This window comes from Alligator sinensis, unplaced genomic scaffold (assembly GCF_000455745.1).
Source record: "Alligator sinensis unplaced genomic scaffold, ASM45574v1 scaffold93_2, whole genome shotgun sequence".
NCBI lineage: Eukaryota > Metazoa > Chordata > Crocodylia > Alligatoridae > Alligator > Alligator sinensis.
The window spans coordinates 2290923-2310097 of record NW_005841854.1 but is presented as its reverse complement, the minus strand read 5'-3'; the positions used below and the strand labels follow the sequence as shown (position 1 = coordinate 2310097).

Below are 19175 nucleotides of genomic sequence, written 5' to 3'. Positions count from 1 at the left end.
TCTAGGTTTCTAAATGATTCAGGAGTTTATCCTCTATATTGTTTAAGTGCTTTTGAAAATGTTACCCTCTTCATGCATTAGAAGCCTCTGGAAACTTTCCATAGGCACCATAAATAAATATTCTCATTTTATATACACACCCAAATGGTGTCTTAAGTGTAAGAACCTAATTTAGAATAAATAGGAAAAATAATCAAAAGTAATGGTTCACCTACTAGAAGAACATTTAGGTGCTCTCCCCTACCTTGGGGGTCTTCAAGAGGAGACTGGACAAGCACTTGGCTGGGGTCACATGACCCCAGCACTTTTTCCTGGCAGGGGGTCGGTCTAGATGATCCTTTGAGGTCCCTTCCGACCCTAGCATCTATGAATCTATTAAACATTTTTTTTAGACTGAGTACTGTAGATGTGATGAGCAAAATGCTTTGTGAATGAAATATAAAAGTTATTTGCTAAAGTGTATATAGTCCTATCCTCAGCTATTTTGACTTTAGTGTCCACTTTGGGTGATGGGAATACAGGCCCAAGGAAAAAGGGGAACACATTCTTCTGTCTGTATAGTGTTTTTTACTAGAAGCTCTCAAATATTAGATGCATAACAAATGTGACAAATAGAATGAAGTAGACAGACAGAACTAAACTGATTTCTGATATAACTAAACTCCACTGACTTAATTTAGTTGTAGCTGGAGAGGAAATTTGACCCTACAAGTCCACAGCCCAAAGAAAACCTCATTGTTAAAGCAACCCCCAAAGCTATACTAGAACTCATCTGTTCTGATCACAAACCATGTAGTTGGTTATTGGCTATCTAAATACAGTAAATTCCATCCAGTCTCATGTACAAATACGCTAGTGAATGCTTAGTCCTTCCAATACTGGAACAGTGCCCTTGGGACAAGATTGTAAAAAATGTTTGCCTCAATTTAAGCTCCCGAGCCCTTGCTTAGTTGTCTAAGTGACTTGATTTTTCAAAAGTGCTAACCCAGTGGTTTTCAATCTTTCTGGACTCAAGACACCCCCCGTTGGACTTGAGGCAAACCCCCATAATTTCTGTGAATTGAGTAGCACCCAATTTCAAAAACTAAGTTATATATTACAGTTTCAAAAATTAAGCAGTACTAGTAGTAATAGTACTACTACTATAAACTAGTAGTACTACTACTATACACTAGTAGTAATACTTCCTCCTTACACAGAAGCTGGGCACACCTGAGCCTAGCTATTCTGCTTAGCTCATCTGTTTATCTCCTCACACCTTGAGGCACCTTTCAAAGGATCTGGCAAGACCCTGGCAGAATCACTGCACTAAGCAGACAGCTTTTCATTAGAGAGCTGATTAGACAAACAGCTTTTCACTTCAGGGTGCATCTACATGTGCGCTTTACTGCGGAGTTGACTAATTAGCCCTACAGTAAAGCATCGCTGTCTATACGTGTGCTGGTATTAGGGTGCAGTAAATTAATGAATTCTGCCATAAAACAGAACTGTCTGGAAGGAGTAATTTACTGCACAGAAAAGCATGTGTGAACACTTACTGGGACTGCAGCAGTTTGAGACAGAGTGGAGAAGCCCCGAGTTGGCAGCAGGCTCAGGGGGTCAGCCACACAGCTCCACTCTCATACCCTAGCCAGCCCCCCTGCTGCCCGACACTGCCACTGGGGCTGACCCCCCAAACCTGCTGCCAACCCAGGGCTGCTCAAATTGCTGTGGTTCCAGGTACATATACAGAGGCTGCGCCTGGGAGCAGCTGACTCAGGTGCAAACTGTGCCTGAATTTATCATGTCGCCTTAATGGCACATGTAGATGCATCTAGTGGAAATTACTGTTCAGCACTTAAAAAATTGGGCCACTTTGACCCATAGACTCCAAATCAGGAAAGCATCCCCATTCAGGACAGCACTTAGGCATGAATTTAACTTTAGGTATGTGTTTGGCCTGGAGAGACGTGGACTTAAGCACATGCTAATGTGTTTTTCTCCACCAAGGCCATGAACAAGAAATGAAAGAATATCTTTTGGGCATCCTTTTTTTTAAAAACTGTCTAGGGTTTATGGATAGCCCTTATTGGCTTCTATTAAAATGTACTATAGACTTTACCCAGCTATATGACTCCTTACACCAGAGTGTTGTCATAGTTGTAATTTAATTGTCATAGAGTTTAAGGCTAAGAGTGACTGCTAAATCCTTTTTTGCCTCCTGGGTAACAGCTGTAGAATTGATCTAGTTACCCCACTGGGTTATAATAGTACTGTAACATTAAAGACAGGGTTTAATATGCTAAAATACGATTTAGTGCACAGGATCAAACTGTGTTACTGAACAGCTCGAATACTACCATATTAAAACCTGATTCCATAACAAAGTCAAGTGGGTTGGGAAGACAAACCTAAGTTGAAGGTACTGATGCACACAAGTCAATGCCATGAAAAGGAATGATTACAGAGCTGTTACAAAGTTCAATCCCCTATAATAACTTTATAAACCTCTATTTACCCACTACCGTGGAAACACATTTTTTTAAATTAACACCTCCCCCCAGCAAATATTGCTCTATCACTGTCTCTTCTATCTTGAGGATTAATCAAGTAGGCTTGCTAGTAAACTTTCCTCACAGTTTTCTATCTGCTCTATGACACAACAATCTAAAGTATTAAAGGTTCACACAGATTCACAAAAATTTAGGACTGGTTGGGTTTTTTGGATTTTTTTTCTTTTCTTTTTTGAAGGAAGACTCAAGCTAGTCAATATTAACTGTGTCATTCATTCTTCACCCATTCTTTCCATCATAAATACTAAAGGATCTATATAATCACTATGAATAATAAATCTTGAATTAATCAATATTGCTCTCACATTTTGTTACTGAAAATTCTGAAAGGAAAATATGATGGAAAAAATGTATGCATGTATATTTTGAACTTAAACCAAGAAAACAGGGGGCGAGAGGATGTTTTTGGCAGAGTTGTATAATGTCCAATTTTTTCATCATCAAAGGCTTAGATCTGGTGTTTTTAGCTGCAGTTTTTTCATGACTGGAAAATATTTGATCAAGTAATTTGACAATGCTTAAACTTATTTGTTCAAACATGCACAAGTTGAGATCCAGCATTGAACATTTCTGCTCAAAGGGAATTTAACATAGTTATGAGCAACTGAAAAGCATCATCTGGATAGAATTAGGAAATGCATTGGAATAAACAACACATAGTGCTTACATGACATTTTCCATCCACAAAGAAATTAATGAAGATTAATACTCAACAGACACCTATAAAGGAGATAAATAGTCATAGACCAGGTAGAAAAGTTCAACAAATCTGAGGCAGATTCACACTAACTTTCACGGCTTTTTCTAAGTGCCCTAGATGAGTTCAGGAGTGAACAGAACTTATGCTCACTCTTGTGGGGTTGGGACAGGGCATGGAGGCGGCTTGCACTGACCAAGGTCAGCAAGCTGGGGGTGCTTACAGCAGGCTGGAGCAGCTGGAGCATCTTGAGCCCAGCTGAGCAGCTGGCCACTCCGATTGGCCAGCATGACACCTCTCTCCAGCCCCGAGCCTACCACCAGCTGTCTACTGCCAGCAACAGCTGGGAGGGGAATGGAACCCTCCACTGTGTGGGCTTCCCCAGCTCGGGTCGGGAGAGGGTGGCAGGGCCAAGACTGGGGCCACACTGCTGTCCACCAAGCCAGGAACTGGGGGCAGAGGGGTAGAGCCCCCCCCAGTGCAGCCTCCCCCACCCCCAGCTTGGGTCCAGGTCTGCACGGGGGATGGGGACTCTATTAGGCACTTCACAGATCACACATCAAAAGAAGTTATTCTTCTGCTTTATTCTGGGAGACAAGACCTGTGAGGAAAGACTAAAAGAGCTAGGGTGATTTAGTCTGGAGAAGAGAAGATGGCAGGGAGGAGTGGAGAAAAGGGAGGAATTGATAACAGTCTTCAAATTCCCACAGGGTGATTTTAGAAAGGATGGAGATGGGCTTTTCTCTGGCCATAGTGGACAGGACTAGGAGCAATAGCCTCAAGCTGCAGCAGTGGAAATCTAGGTTGGTGATTAGAAGGAATTTTCTGACTATGAGGGTGGTCAAGCATTCGAACAGGCTGCCTAGAGAAGTTGTGTAATCTCCATCCTTGGAAGCTTTCGAGGATAGGTTAGACAGACAGCTGGGATGGTTTAGTCAGGGAAGATTCTGCCTTGAGCAGGGGGCTAGATCAGAAGACCTCATGAGGTCCCTTCAAGCCCTACTTTCCTGTGATCCCTAACTGCTTCCTTTAACTGCTTGGTATGTGATAATGTCAGGATTCAGTCCCTAACAGAATTTTATCAATCATGCAGCTGGTACCTGTCGGCTGAAGATGAGGCCTACAAGAGAATGACAGAGGGTTGAAGGGTGATTGATAAGTTGCATCTGTTTTGTCTGTTACGTTCTACCTCCACTATTTCAAATGGAAAACTACCCTTGGTGAGGTATTTTTTTTATATTAGAAGTTTTAGTTATCACTCCACTTCCCAAGAATTTCTGCCTCTGCTCCTGCCCTTACTATTTCCACGCTTTTCTCTCTTACACTCTCTAATGTCTCCAATCACCTGACACCCTATTGAAGACTTATCCTTGGGTTCTTTCTCATTTCATTTTAGTTCTCTTTCTCTCTCATCCAACTGGAATTTCACTCTCTCTCTACTGTTCTAGCATCTCCAGCAACAGAGGAAAATCATCACTTACCACAGCTTTACCTCCAGACCTGAATTTTAATTCTTTACCACTAATAGTTGGTGAAGTACACCATACTCCAGGGACATATATGCCAGGTAAGTGCATCATTTTCTTAACTGCTTTACAACAATTTTGAGTCCCAATTTGTTGCCTTCCCCTTCCACTGTAACTGACTCCCACTGTCTGCATGCTAGTTAAATTGATGAACTGTTTAGTCAGAGACATATTTAAAAAGCCTGAGCCTGAATTGACTCAATCTTTGCAGGTTAGTCAGGTTAGGCTAGGCTAAATCACTATGTAACTGTAAAGACATCCCAGAAATGCCAGCACATGCCTGCAGTGGCATAGGCTAGAAGCGGGGGCAGGGGAGAGGCGGGGGTGTTAGAGCAGCCCTCCCTCCCTTGCACAGGGATGAGCTGAAGGGGGTGGGGCCAGACCCCAGCAGGATGCTCTGATTAGCCCAGCAGAGAATTGATAACAGTGTTTACCACCTCCTAACTCAGTGTTTATCACCCCATTAAGAAAACAACAAAGGGACATTACCAGCTATCTGTTGAGTCTGCCTGTTGATTCAGCACGGACTGTAGCCAGCACGTGGTCTGCTAGCTAGTACACCTCTCTGCAAGGCAGAGGGAAGGGGGGAATTCCTGCTTAGCAGGGAGTTGTGGGGGGGAGGGGAGCTTCAGCCAGGGAGCAGAGGGGAGGGGGCAGCCCTGAAGTGGAGCAGAGAGCCCCACACAGCCCAGAGAGCATGCCAGGATGCTGGGAGAGTCTGATTTATCTGAAACCAGCAAGGGGTCTGGGACAGACATTGCATAAATTGGTTTTACCCAAATCAGTTAAGTCTGAGACTACATTCAACCAGGTTTATCTCAAACCGGTTTAAGCCATTTTCAACCTGGTTTATGTGCACTGAACATCCATTCTGTTACAGGTTTAAATCAGTTTCTGATTACTGAAACCAATTTATGTGTAATGTCTGTCCCTAGCCTTTAAGTGCAGAGCATCTCTCAACCCCACTGTCTGCTTTGTAAATAATTGTACTCTGGTTAACTGTGCCAGAAACAAGGAAGGGGAAGCAACTCTTAAAGGGTCACTATTAGAAGCTTTGAAAAGGACAAGAGCAAGGCAGCTTTCTGGCTGTTGTCTTGCCTTGTTTTTAGGGTTTTTAATAGCAGTCCTAAAACTGGCTATTAGAATCCTTGAAAGTGAGGGGGTTCTACCCAGATTCAGGCCCACTAATACCACAGCACTGACAGTGCTGTAATCAGTGTTCCACAAGTACACAGGGTGGGCTGTCAGTGCCATGGTATTAGCAGCTCTGAAGCTGACTCACTCCCTTGACTCAGTTCTAATAGCAGCCTTGAAACTTTTAGAAGCCTCAGGAGAGAGAATAATGAAACGGTTTGGAGGCTGCTAACACCACAGTTCTGACAGGCCTGTGTACTTATTGAGCATTGCTTACATTTAAGTGGGGTAAGTTCATATTCCTGGTAAGTGCATTGCCTCTTTTCAGTCCTGAGGCTGTGCCCTTTAGTCCACTGCACTAGAATTGCATCATCCTATTTAATTCCAACTTCTAGTGCTATAGGGTGAAGCTACTGCATGGAAACAGAAGCCTCACTAAATGGATAAAGGCTAGTAGGCCTGAGAAAGCAGGTCTTTAACAGTCAAAGATGATGGCTCTTAGCTCATAGGAGAGAAAATGTGGGTGTGTCTACACATTCATTAAGGTGCTTTAGTTAACGTGCACTAAATCTAGTACCTTTGGGCTCCTACACATATGCGCAGTGTGCGCTCCAATGTGCTGGAAATCCAGCACGTCGGCGCAAACTCAATTAATTGAGTTTGCTTCAATTACTTTGAGTCAATTAATTGAGTTAATCAATTAACTCAATTAATTGAGTCTGCTGGAGCATGGAAACTGATATGCTCCAGCAGCTTTCCATGTCACGTGTATCAGTGTCACTGCATGTCAATACTGAAAAAATGGTGGCGGGGTGCTTTGAAATAAAACACGTTCAACAAGGTTTAGTTCAAATACCCCACCACCATTTTTTCAGCACAGGGACACGCAGCAGCAATGCTGATACATGTGATGCACAGGCACTTTTAATTAGCACTGCCCGCTAATTAAAAGCTACTGGCACCACGACGCACCACATGTAAAAATGCCCTCCACTGTGAAGTACTAGGAAAATACACACTAACCTCACTTAATCCGCATTAACTAAAGAGCATGGTTTTTAAGTGATGCTTAATGTACATTAGTCTATTTTAATGCACAGTAACTAAATAGCACGTTTAGTAATGCTTTAATGCTCATTAAAATAGGCTAATATGCATTAAAATGCACATGTAAATGTGCCCACCGACTTCTCCAGAAGTAATTTAAGACCAGCATATGTAGATACAGTTGCTGTATACAAATCCCACTTGAAGACTTGTGACCAATAATATGTTATCTGATCTATTTCCCTTGCAAAGGGGAACTCAAAAAGATTGCCTATTATTTCCTCTCCCCACCCCTTTTAACACTGGAACCAGTGGCTATAGCTATAAGGAATAAAGGTAATATAAAAGGCATTAAGGTAAGACTTTAGTGAACACAAGATTGTGTTGTATGAAGATGATGTGCTAATACCCCTGTCAAAGCTTGAGGCTGTCTATACATGTGCTCTGGGGGGGAATGTGGGGAGTACTTTAGAGTGGCACTGAGAGCTAGTTTAATTAAAGCACCTGCAACGTCACAGGTATACTGCATCCTGCACTTCAAAATGGCAAATTAACACATTTGTTATACTTTTCCTTGTATAGAATTTAGTTAGCCACACTTACATTGACATTGGAGATTTCCATTTTCAGGATCACAGATCTTTAGGGCAGACCACACCACTCATTTTCTTTTTCTTAACTGTGAAACTACAAGAAACCTTTTGTGAACGATCTTTAAATGCTATAACCCTCATTGATAAGTGCTAGCTGAAATTCAGAACTTTACAGAGTGGAGTCTGGATGAGAGATGGAAACATAGTCAAGGTATTTTTGGAATGTAAATTCATCCATTAATAAAATGTATGTGATGCACCATATGCACATGATGATCTCCCCCACACATTTTTTTTTTTTTGCCAAAGGCTTAAGTCAGACACCTCTGTTCCCTCCCAATTGACAGGGTGCGTGCACACTCACTTTCTCTCTTTTCTCTCTCACCCTGTCTCTCTTTCCCCCCCACCCCTGTTAATTTAAATGTGCAGGCTGCACATTTTGGGGATCTGGTATAAAATTCCTCAGATACCACTGCAAGCCCAGTTCTTTATAAGTCACACTGTGCTGCCCAGTATCCAAGGTCGTAGGCATGGGCAAATTTAAAGCTGCATGGTGTAGCTCAATGAAGGGCTGCATGGCATGGTTTTAACATGCATTCAAATTTGGATGCAATACAAACCAGGTACAAAGAGTTCCACACTGAAGTGACATTTTATCAGGTGATAAATTGGTTGAACATGTGGCATGTTACAATTTATAATGTAATTAACATGTTAATTGGATGATAAATGTCCACCAGGAGTCTCATATGCACATAAGACAAAGACTTCTCCTTTCAAGGAACCATACCAAACTCAGACCTGCTCACTCGTTTCCTCTACCCCATAGCACTAAAGTTTCAACTGTGGGAACCAGATTAGACCCATATTTCCTTCTAGTCTTTGTAATCTTGCTGGTTTGGAACAAATCCTTGCTTTGTCTGCAACTACACAGGGGTGCTTCAGCTGAGCTACGTTTTGCAGATGTGGAATGGCCTTTGCTTTACCGTGGCACTCCCTTCACACCTTTTTTCATAACGTATGTTTTTGTTGGTGGTTGATAATTTGTGGTTGAAATGGGCTTGCATGAGTTGTCTGATTTTTAATTGTGAACTGAAAGAAATGCCAAGGAATTAATAGAACAAGGTACTACAAAGGATGAATATAAATTCAAAGAAAGAAAACAAATAAATATCTGTTCTCCTCTTCCATATATTAATTTCTTACTACTTTGGTTTTTTTAGTAAGAGATATTTCCCCAGTATAACTTTAAAATTCTATTGCCATGAATATTTCTGGTTGAGTTAATTTGATGGAAGCTCTGTTTAATCTTCCGTCATGTTCTGTATATATATCTCCAGTGTTCAGTGTATTTTCCCCTTCAGGGCAGAGCTAACTGATAATTCTTGAGATAAGATATGAAACACGTTGACAAAATATAGCCAGTCTGCCATCCCTTCAGCGTCCTTCTCAGACACCATTCCACACAAATGGCATCAGCAAAAGGAATTCAGTATGTTACTATTTTAACAAAACAGACATCTCTAGTGGCCCAATCCTGCAGAATACCATCCCTGTTCCTGTGTGTAGCTCAACTACTTTCAGTGCAGCTCTGTCACATGTCTCTCTGCAGGATCAGAGACCGGTATTTAAGGCATGATCCTAAGAAATAGTTATTTTATCTTTATATTCTTAAAAACCCACATGATTATAAGATAATAAAGAGCAGACTCTGCATGTACTTGATCTATATCCCACTGAAGTAAACTGGAATCTTTCCACTAGTGTCTACAGGCACTGAGTTGGATCCTATATGAAGCCATCCACCATCCAGAGTAGTTTTCATAGGGAACAGTATTTTTAAAGGAGAAGGCAGACAGAATGTTTTTTTTGCCTATTTCAGTGTGTTTGTCTGTTTCGACAGAAAAAAATCCTGATTGTCCGAGGGAAGCTGCTTAGCTTAAATGTACTGAAACTCTATGATCCATGTGGGATATTTGCCAGGACTCTCCATCTAATCCTTGTGTATTGAGAAGTCATTCTCATTTAATTCACGTAGCCATAATATCTACTTCAACTTGCAGAAAAATAGACCTGAAAAATTAAAACTTTGCTGTTTGAAACCAGACTTTTCATCTGCTGGGCAAGAGAGCTGACATAAGGAAAAGATGGTGGGGAGTTGCATGTTATGACTTAGCAGGCCATATGACACATGTACACTCATCATTGTGCTTTCCCCCTTACCAATACTACCTCTCTCTGAGTTAGTCTGTAGAGATGCTATTCTAATGACCTGCTCAACCATGGGGTTTACAGGAAGTCGTTCACTAATAGCAGCGAGGTGGTGAGGCAGTGGGCTATGGGAAGGTTGATATTATTTTTTAAAAGACTGCGTGCTTGTATTGTCATTCACACTTCCTAGGCTGATTGTTGTCTTAGGCTCTAGCCCTAAAATCTGCCCCACGTGGTTGAACCCCTGAGCATCATGTAGAACCCCACTGATCGATATGATATTCCATGGGGCACACAGGTCTGCCCATATGTACCAGACAGCACCATCAAGACATTAGGCTGAAAATTCTTCAGCACAAGGAATGTGTCTCCATGTGTTATAGGCCCCTTATTCTCTAGTTAAGTCTCCCTGGGCAGACCTCTGGACAGCTGCCTGTGGTCACTGATTTCTGTGGGGCTGCCTTCAGGGTTCTCAATACAGGATCAAGGCCTATCTCTGGAAAGTGCTTAGCGCACGGTGAATACTATTTTGAGTCTCATAATAATCGCATCAGCCCTTAATGCCCAAAAAAGCCAGCTCTGAGAGTCCTCACTATAAAAATATAATTCCTAGGATAATCAAAATATTTTCTGCACAACAAGAGTCTAAACTTGGGCCTGAAGTCTTATTCTAATTTACGCTCTAGCAGTATATTAGGGCCTTAAGATAGACAAAAAATAAATTTACATCCACTTTAACAGCCTTTGCACTGTCAGAGTTATGTAAAGAGGTTTTAGAGTAAAGTAGTGCTAGTTTCATCTAAGGCTGGGACTCTGTTTTTAAACATTTTCTATAAAGTTATAGGACAATGCCAGAGAGACATGCCTGAATGACTGCAGAGAACAGGTAAGAAATATAGATAGGATTCTAGTATGAAGACCTATAAAGTGCAAGCTTGTTTTTTTCCTTTGCATTGGAAATACCCTGAAGACTGGATTGCACCTGCCCATAATCTTCAAATCTTTTCTTTATCCCAAAGGCTTAAGACTTTCTTTAATAAGAAGCAAGAATGTTTTATGTCAAAATTTAGAACTCTAGTAGTAAATCATTTTATGACAAAAAGCCATCTAAAAATAGGATATGTATATCAGACAAATTTAGTGCCTTGACTTAGTGGAGATTCTTCTACTCTAAACATACATGAACTTCCATGAAGCTATCTGTGTGGCCATTTGATGGGCTTCCTAGGACCCTGACCACACACTTTTCTCTCTTCCCTATATTTCAGGCCTTCTCCTTCTATCTTTCACTGCCAAACCAGCCATTGTCTCTCTTTCCCCTGAACTCTTACACCTCATTAGTAGACACAGATGCAGATATTTCTTTACACGCAAGCACCTGCCCTCACATCCTTGGCATCCACCTCCAAGTCAGAGTTCCTGTCATGTAGCATCCCTTTGTTCCTACCAGAGCAAAAATAGTAAAAACAGAATTGGTACATATTTTAATGTTTTAATAATATTCAGATCTGGTTAATATAATTTTTAAAATCCATATAAATACACAATCAATGACAGTTTAGTTTTGCATGGTCTATTCTTGCATTGTAAATGTTTACTGAATTATAATCAATAAAACAGATTGCTTTCTTACTTAAAAGTAACTAGTCAATATATATTTCTGTCTAGTGTAGAATATAAATAAAATGCTTCTCTGCATTTATTAACCAGACACAAAGATGACCAGCATTTGTCTTGTTAATATACAGCATGAAAGATCATCTGTTTGACTAAAATGGTTTCCAGTATCTCCATTCCAGTTTTGTACATGCATAGCTTTGATAGACTATTCTCTTGTGGTCGCAGGGGCCGGACAGGAAGTACTTCTAGTCCTGAATTGCAACAAAAGAAATTTAGGTTGGCTGTTAGGAAGAACTCTAACTATGAGAGTGAGCCTGAGCAGATGATTAGTTAAGTTGCAGAATTGGAAGATTTGAAGAGCAAGTTAGACCAATACTTGTCTGGGATGGTTTAAACATGGAAGATTCTGTAAGGGCTGGACTAGCTGACCTCTTGAGATCTCCTCCAGACATATTTTTCAATTATTTTAATATCCTTTTGGGTGAAATTCCCCATCCATTGTCTCCAATCAAAGAAACTTTGTTCTATATGAGCACAATCCTTTCAGACAAGTTTTATTTACTAGCAAGAATGAGGGGTTGGGGGAAAATACTTCTCTCAGTGTAAAATAATTCTAATCACACCTTGTTTTTTAACAGAGCTGTAGGATTGCCTTTTTCATTTCTTTCTAATGATGAACAGCTAAACTCATTTAATAGATATCAAAGTATGTTTTTAAAATAAACTATGCCTCTGTATGACCAGAAAGCAATTTCATAGAATCCAAGAAAAGTAAGACTGGAAGGGAAATTCAGAGGTCATCTAGTCCAACAGTTAAATACAGGTACATGGAGTTAAGCAATTAAATCACAATGGTTTCATAAGATTATTCAGTAGAAGTTTTTTTGCACACTTGAAATTATATTCTGCTCTCAAACTCAGATATGACTCCCATTACTAGGTACATCTCAGTCAGGATAAAAATATTTGTCCGAACCATTCTAACCATACATCTCCCTTATTCTGAGTATCAACCCTAACTTACGACTGCAAATACAATTCTTGACAATGTGCTCTCTTTTTCTTAAAATACACAGATACATGTTGTAATCTTTATATATGAAGGAAAATATTTACAAGAGCACTGTTCTCACAATCTGACTCATGCATGTGAAGCAGCAGGTCCATGATTTCAGTGATACTCAGAACAGATATAAGGGTCTGGACTATATTTTCCAGGACTTGTTTAGACAGAGTTGATCCTGTCTTGAGCAAAGGGTGCTAGATGACCTCTTGAAGCTACCTTTATTCCTACTCACTTCTAGAGCAAATGATATCAAAGACCCCATGGTTTCAACTGACTTCAAAGAGCAAAGTTAAGTCAACAATGAGCCCTTGTGAAAAATCTCTCTGCCATTTACTTTCATTGGTATTACAGTGGGTGAAGTTATATATTACACACAGACCATACTAAGTGACCATGCCCCTCACTCCAGAGCAGTGATACAGCCCAAGTGTCCTGGCTTCTAGCCATACCCCTACACCTGAGCCCTCCAGTGGCAAGTCAGAGCTGTGCAGGCAAGAAATGGTATTAATCTTTACCATGCGACTGTTCACTGCACATCCAAACTTTAACACTGCTTAGCATTCCACAGAGTTAGCATGGCCTATGTGTAATGTGCAACTTCACCCTAACTTCACTCCCAGTTCAGTGCTCTACTTGCCCAGCACTCACTGTATCAGGCATATAACTTGCCAATCTGCTTCTAGTTCCAAATAGAGACATGTCTCCACCTGCAACACTTGTTAAGTAGTATTTAACTAACCAAGCGAATGAAGTACATAGTGACAACAGGAATGCATGTTTTAGGCCATACACTTCAGAAGTGCCAAGTGGTCCCATGTACTTTATTCAAGAAATGCAAAAGCTGTGCTTACATAATGAGCATGTATTGAAAGTGTCTCCACAAAGGACACAATGAAGACATTTAATTATTTAACGCTTTCTTCATATCTTTCCTTGAACTCATAAAACATACTGTCCCCAAGGATGGATTTCACCAATAGTGTCTATTATACAGTATGTGCCAAATGGCTGCACTGTCCTGATTTGGTTTTACACAAGCTGAGCTTTACCCCCATCAGACTTTTCAAATTGCAGTTCACATTCAGAAGAGACACAGATAAGCTACTACCCAGCTTCTTTTTGTATAACATTCACCATCTTTATTCAGACATTTGCAACAAAGAATTCTATATCCAAGAGCCTGGATTACTGCAGACCACAATATCCCTTGAACTGTGGTTATAATTAGGCGTCACATCCATTGTAATCTTATGGACGTCATCATGTGTCACTTGCATCTGTTGACAGATCTCATACCAGGCATATCACTGAAATGGCAAGTCTGGAGAGGGCAGCCCACAATAGAAACAATGGCATTTATTTTTGTCCTGTTCCAAGATTGTCTCATAGAAAATATATGTTGCCAACTGCCGGGGCTGCACTGGCTATTATATTACCAGCTTGAACAAAAATCCAGGCCCATACATCTACAGCCTTCTCATGGCAATTATGGCAATAGAAAATGTACTTTCTGTAACTTTTTTTAGCACCATGAAAAAAGACTGATACCCTTATATCATTTCATCCAGCAGTCTATCAAAAAAAGTATTTATTAATTATAAAACTCCTTTCCAAGTGATATTGTTGTTATTCTTAAACTTATGTATCACTTAAACAGTCTCTGCTCTAGACAAGCAATGTAGAATAACAAAGCAACAATACATCTAATCTATCAATCTGCTCTGAACTATTAACTTTCCAATGCCCCATGCTCTAACTGGATTGAAAAATCAAATGCGTAAAAGCCCAAGGATGGAAATAATGTGTCTCCTTTAGCAACTCACTTGAGCTTTTCCTTACCAAAAAAATGTTTTAAAGTGGAACAAATCAGATTTACTTCAAACTCCAAATACACCTCCCAAAATCCAAATTCTCTGAATAGTCAGTTTGCACAACAGGAAAACTCTTTTGAAGCAACTGACAGCTTTTGATCTGCCACTCTGTTATCATCATAAATACAGTAGTCCATGTGAACATCAGCCACTCTGCAAAGCATGAAGACTCAAAAAGGGCAGGGTGCTATCATCACGAACTAAAGTAAAAAAATCTAGTTAATGTCACTTGGAAGTACAAAATGCCTGTGTATAAAACAGCACAGCTGGTTCCCAGAACTGCTGTAGCTGTGCAGCACAAATTAGAAATCGTATTATTAGGCCCTTAGCTTTTGCTGAACAGATCAAGATGATTCATTTGTAACAGTGAACTGTTTTCTATGCTTTAGTTGGCCATAGGTTACAGCAAAATAGAATCATTTGCTCATCAGGTAAAAAGAAGTCAAGCTAAACTAAATTTCAGTGTTGACTGGTGCAGTTTTATTACTGGTTCAGAGGATGCAATTGAAATAGCAGTCAGTATCATGCAAGGACCAGAATTCCAGCTATCCCCATCTCTATCATGTTACTCATGCACATTGCACAGTTGTGTCTGGGCAGCTGCTGCCACTTGACATCTAAACAAACAAAAACAAAAAAGTAATGGGGGGTGGGGAGGTTTGCAATTTTTTTGCTAGAAGTAAAATGAAATGCTGGCCCTACTGAATTCAAAGGAGAAAGATGACCCATTCATGCAGGGGCAAGATTTCACTATTAGTTTCCAGAGTATCTGTGAGATTCAACTAATAAATTACTCTTACTTTATTAGGGAGTTTATATAGCATTCATTTCTATAATTTTACAAAGGAATCTGTACAAATTCTACAGTTTGTAGAATTTGGTATTACAGTGGGTCAAATCCTGCCTTTAAATACTGACACATGCACTTTAATATCTACACTTCCTCTAAAATTTTCCCTGACAACTGTTCTTATATATTAAGAAACAGAATTTAGTCTAATAGCCTGATGGAGGCTATATTTTGTACTTCTGCAGCCAGCCAGTGACCTTTTTACCCCAGACCTGACAGCTGGGAATTGCAAAAATTAATTTTTGCTTTAACAAGTAACACAAACATTTCAAAAGCCAGACTTTCTATACCCCTATGCAATTTACAGAGAGGTGCTTTGAGCTTAAGCAGTTTCCACTTTTTCATGTGCTAAAAATGCCATATTAGTGATTATCTACTAGAGTATTAGAAGCGTTGACCATGCTTTCAGTAGGGTTATAAATTTCACCAGTGCTCAGAAACAAGAGTACAACTAGCTTCTGTGATGGGACAATGGTCCTCTCACATGCAAAAGGCAGAAACTTTGCTTCTACAGTGAGACGTTCCAAGGATTTTATGGGATTGTTTCTGCGACTTGATGAGAGATGGGTACCTTTCAATCCCTAAGTCACTGAATAAAATGAGCTTTTAAAACTAAGCCTGAATATTACTCCAGACAATATTTTCTCAGCCAGATTGTTCAGTGGACCTGTCAGTAAATTCTATTCTAAATTAACTTAACGGATCACAATTTCAAGAGTGGCCTCTTCAGTTGTTTCTGGGAATACTCGTGACTGTTCATGTTTGTTTGCACCTGGATGTTGGGCAATTCCATGCATAACTTCCCATTTATACTTGCAATTATCTTATTTTTTAATAGCTGCACACCCACGTTCAGAGACCACTTCTTGAAAATCTGGCCCCAAACACGATTTTAGAAATCCTGTCACCCATCAAGAGGTGAACATGAAAATACTGAAACACTTGTCACTAGAACTAGGGACTCCTAAAGTGAAAGAGCATTTTATAAGTTATGTATGCTTTTTAGCTATGTTATATAAAAGAACAGTTGATAACAGATTGCAATACAAAATTAGAGAAGCTGATTCCCTAGTGCACACCCACTGACAATTCCAGATGCAGTATTATAATAAGGAGGTGATAATTATTCCACATACACAGACACACACACAGGCAGTTTATCTCCTGACCTTCCTTTGCTGTTTCTCCCATGCTGGGTCCAGAAGCAGGTCTCTGTCCCATTCTTCCTCTTGGATCATGTATTCGTCCTCTTCGTACTGGTAGTTGTACTGCATGGTTGTTTCTATCTGGTTCATGTTGCTTAAGGATCAGATTCAATTCTGTGCTTGCTGTGGGATTTTAAAGAAATATTTTATTTTTTGATTGGTATTATGCAGCAGTGGTTGGGGAAGTGGAATTTCCTTCTGCTTTTGAAGCAACAAGATGTTAATAGTGACAAATCTTGTCTCAGGAGTGGCTAAAGCTGTTAGGGTGCAGGTAGGAGCTGACCTGTGGTGACCTCCACTCCCTCCCTCCCTCCTTGCTGCTGCCGCAGGTCCCTGTGGCTGAGTCCCCAGAGAAGCTCCGGCTCCAGCTCATTGCTGCTGCCTATTATCCCCACTGGCTGTCACATGGCTCAGCAGCCTGGAACATCCTCCCCTCTCTCTGTCCCCTGTTTGCAAGCTGCAAGGCAGCTGTCCAGCCTGATTGGCTGAAGCAGGATGATCCACTGATATAAAGAAGTGGGTGCAATTTTTGTCTTTGCTATGATGTGCTATTAAGAAGTTACACAACTACATTTCAGTGTTTTATGGGCAGTGAAAAGCAAAGTTTTATCTATAGGAGGGAAGGCTCATTATAAAAATTTATCACCTCTATGTACAGTATCTCTTCAGTGGTTCTGTGGCTTGCATTAACATCTCTTGTGTTAGTGGGTATGTATGTGTGCTTTTGTATGTGTATAACTGTGTGTAAATGCATGTGTTATGGTATATAAGAACTGTAGGATATCTTTTTTTATTTTGGTGGGTGCATTTTGAGGTCAGGGAGCTGATTACAACTTGTACATTTAAAAATAAAATCTAGCTGACAATGCATTATAATATGGTACCTACTGTTCTTCCATAGCTGCCCAGCCCATGAGTCACTTCCTTTTCTACAACGGGGAGATGGGCAAAGGGGGACATGATGAGCCAGTGCAGAAAGTCATATACACCAACAGAAAAAATAACTTACTAAATAGAGCAGGCTTGAAACACAAACCAGAGAATAAAAGCTAGATCTAGCAAAGTGCCTCAGCTCCTACCTACTGAAATGAATAGGGAAAAGAGAACGCTTAGCCCTGGGCAAGACCTAGCTGCAAATGAGAACACATACAATTATAAAGTCAGGTGACTACTGAGGCAAGAGCTTGGCAAATATCTGGTGGAAAATTTAATGAGGAAACTCTTAACTCTCTGTATACTATAAGGCAAACACTGGAAAGGTAGGACTGTCATTAGAAATGCAGGCAGACACATCCCATGCTGACCACATCATATCATTTTAGTTTTCTAGGGGGCAGCATTTCTGCTGGGAATTGGCAGCTTTACTTTGTGCTATATCTAGTCTATTACTAACACTTACCCAGGTATCTCAAGCAAAAGTCATCCCTGTGCTACAATTTGTATTGGGCATAATTCTGCCCTCTGTTACAAGTAGAAAAATACTAACCCGTGCTGAGAGTCAGTCGTAGATTAACTCAAATAAGAGGTCAGATATGGGTGGTAGGTCTCCCATATGGGAATATGAGTGATGTGCAATGGTGAGTAGCAATTGATTGGATAGCACGTATCCAAATTCCAACTTGCTGCCGTGCCATTTCTACTTGACTTTCATAAAGAAAAAAAATTTAAATCCTGTATGCCTAGATAGATAGTAAATAACCTATGAGTGTAACTTTATGATTGCAAATCTGGATGCACAAGGCAGTCAGGAAATGAACATTTAACATTCTCACAGCAACTCTTCACTCCTCTACATTACTACACTTACTATAATCTAAGATTAACATGTAATGGTCTAAGCAAAATATGCTACCTGGACCAATTCCTCTCTCACCTAAATCACACAAATACACTCATAATTTACTTCAAAAGTTGAACCCATGTTGAAGGTTAAGGGTGTGCTTCTAAATTAGGATCATAGTGCAAGAAGGCAAATACCTTAGGAAGGCTAGAGCCTCTAGTAGATAGTCATAAAGCAACCCAATTTATACATACATATCTAAATATATACATTGTAAATAGATTTTATGATTCTCTTCTTTACTACTGTATCATCACTTGTGCTTCAGTAAATAATTATATAGTAGGTCTGAGTGTTGCTGTAGATGTGATGGTCCAGGAAATGTCTAAGAAAGGACTTCTTGTGATATCTTATTGGGCAAACTGTATACTTTGGAGAGCTGCTGGAGAAATGTTTGAGCACCAAGTGCCCTTCCTTAACTCTAAGCTCAGACTTCTGCAGGCTTAAACCTCAGGAAGGGCACTCAATCATAAAGTAGGGTTGTAAGGAACCTCATAGTGTCATCTAGGCAAACCCCCTGCTCAAGACAAGATCATTGCTGACTAAACCATCCCAGCCAAGTGCATCTTATCTGCTCTTGAAAACTTCTAAGGAAGATTTAAGTCCTGAACGCTTGTCCAACAGCTCTCCCAACTATACAGTTGACCCACTTACCTCTCATAAACAATTATGAACTATAAAACAAAAAACAAATTTCTAGCTACTCTTTAAACACCAGAGAAGAAGTCTGAAGTTTTGTAGGTGCAAAATAGTCAAACTTCTGTTAGGAAAATCTTTGTAGTAAGTAAATTTTGGGGAATCTATACCCCATGTTTTTAGAATTTGTTCTGTAAGTTTTACCAGTCTCTCCAGAAAAAATAAATCTATTCTTGTGTGAGCTGTAGCTTGTAATTTTTCAAATAGATGGTTCTGCTTTTTGTTCCTGCTGCAGGTGCTCTCACTCTGCACACATCTACCCATCAC

At 40.2% G+C, this 19175-nt stretch overlaps 1 protein-coding gene across 5 annotated transcripts in view; it reads right to left on the bottom strand.

Moving 5' to 3' along the window:
* ACTN2 (actinin alpha 2) overlaps nt 1–16815 on the bottom strand; it is a 104862-nt gene extending 88047 nt beyond the window's left edge. For 2 of the 5 annotated variants that reach the window (XR_003095951.1, XM_025213603.1), the window contains exons 1-2: nt 16656–16815; nt 16337–16495 (exon numbers count right to left, since the gene is read on the bottom strand). Coding sequence is in view for 4 of the 5 variants with exons in the window: in XM_025213603.1 (XP_025069388.1) it covers nt 16337–16462 (126 nt within the window). In the remaining variant the exon portion in view is untranslated. Of the gene's footprint in view, nt 1–7559; nt 7596–11148; nt 11204–16336 lie in introns of those variants that run through there. The other 3 variants (XM_006016362.3, XM_025213611.1, XM_025213619.1) reach the window with 3 other exon arrangements.
* Between the last annotated feature and the right edge of the window lie 2360 nt (nt 16816–19175).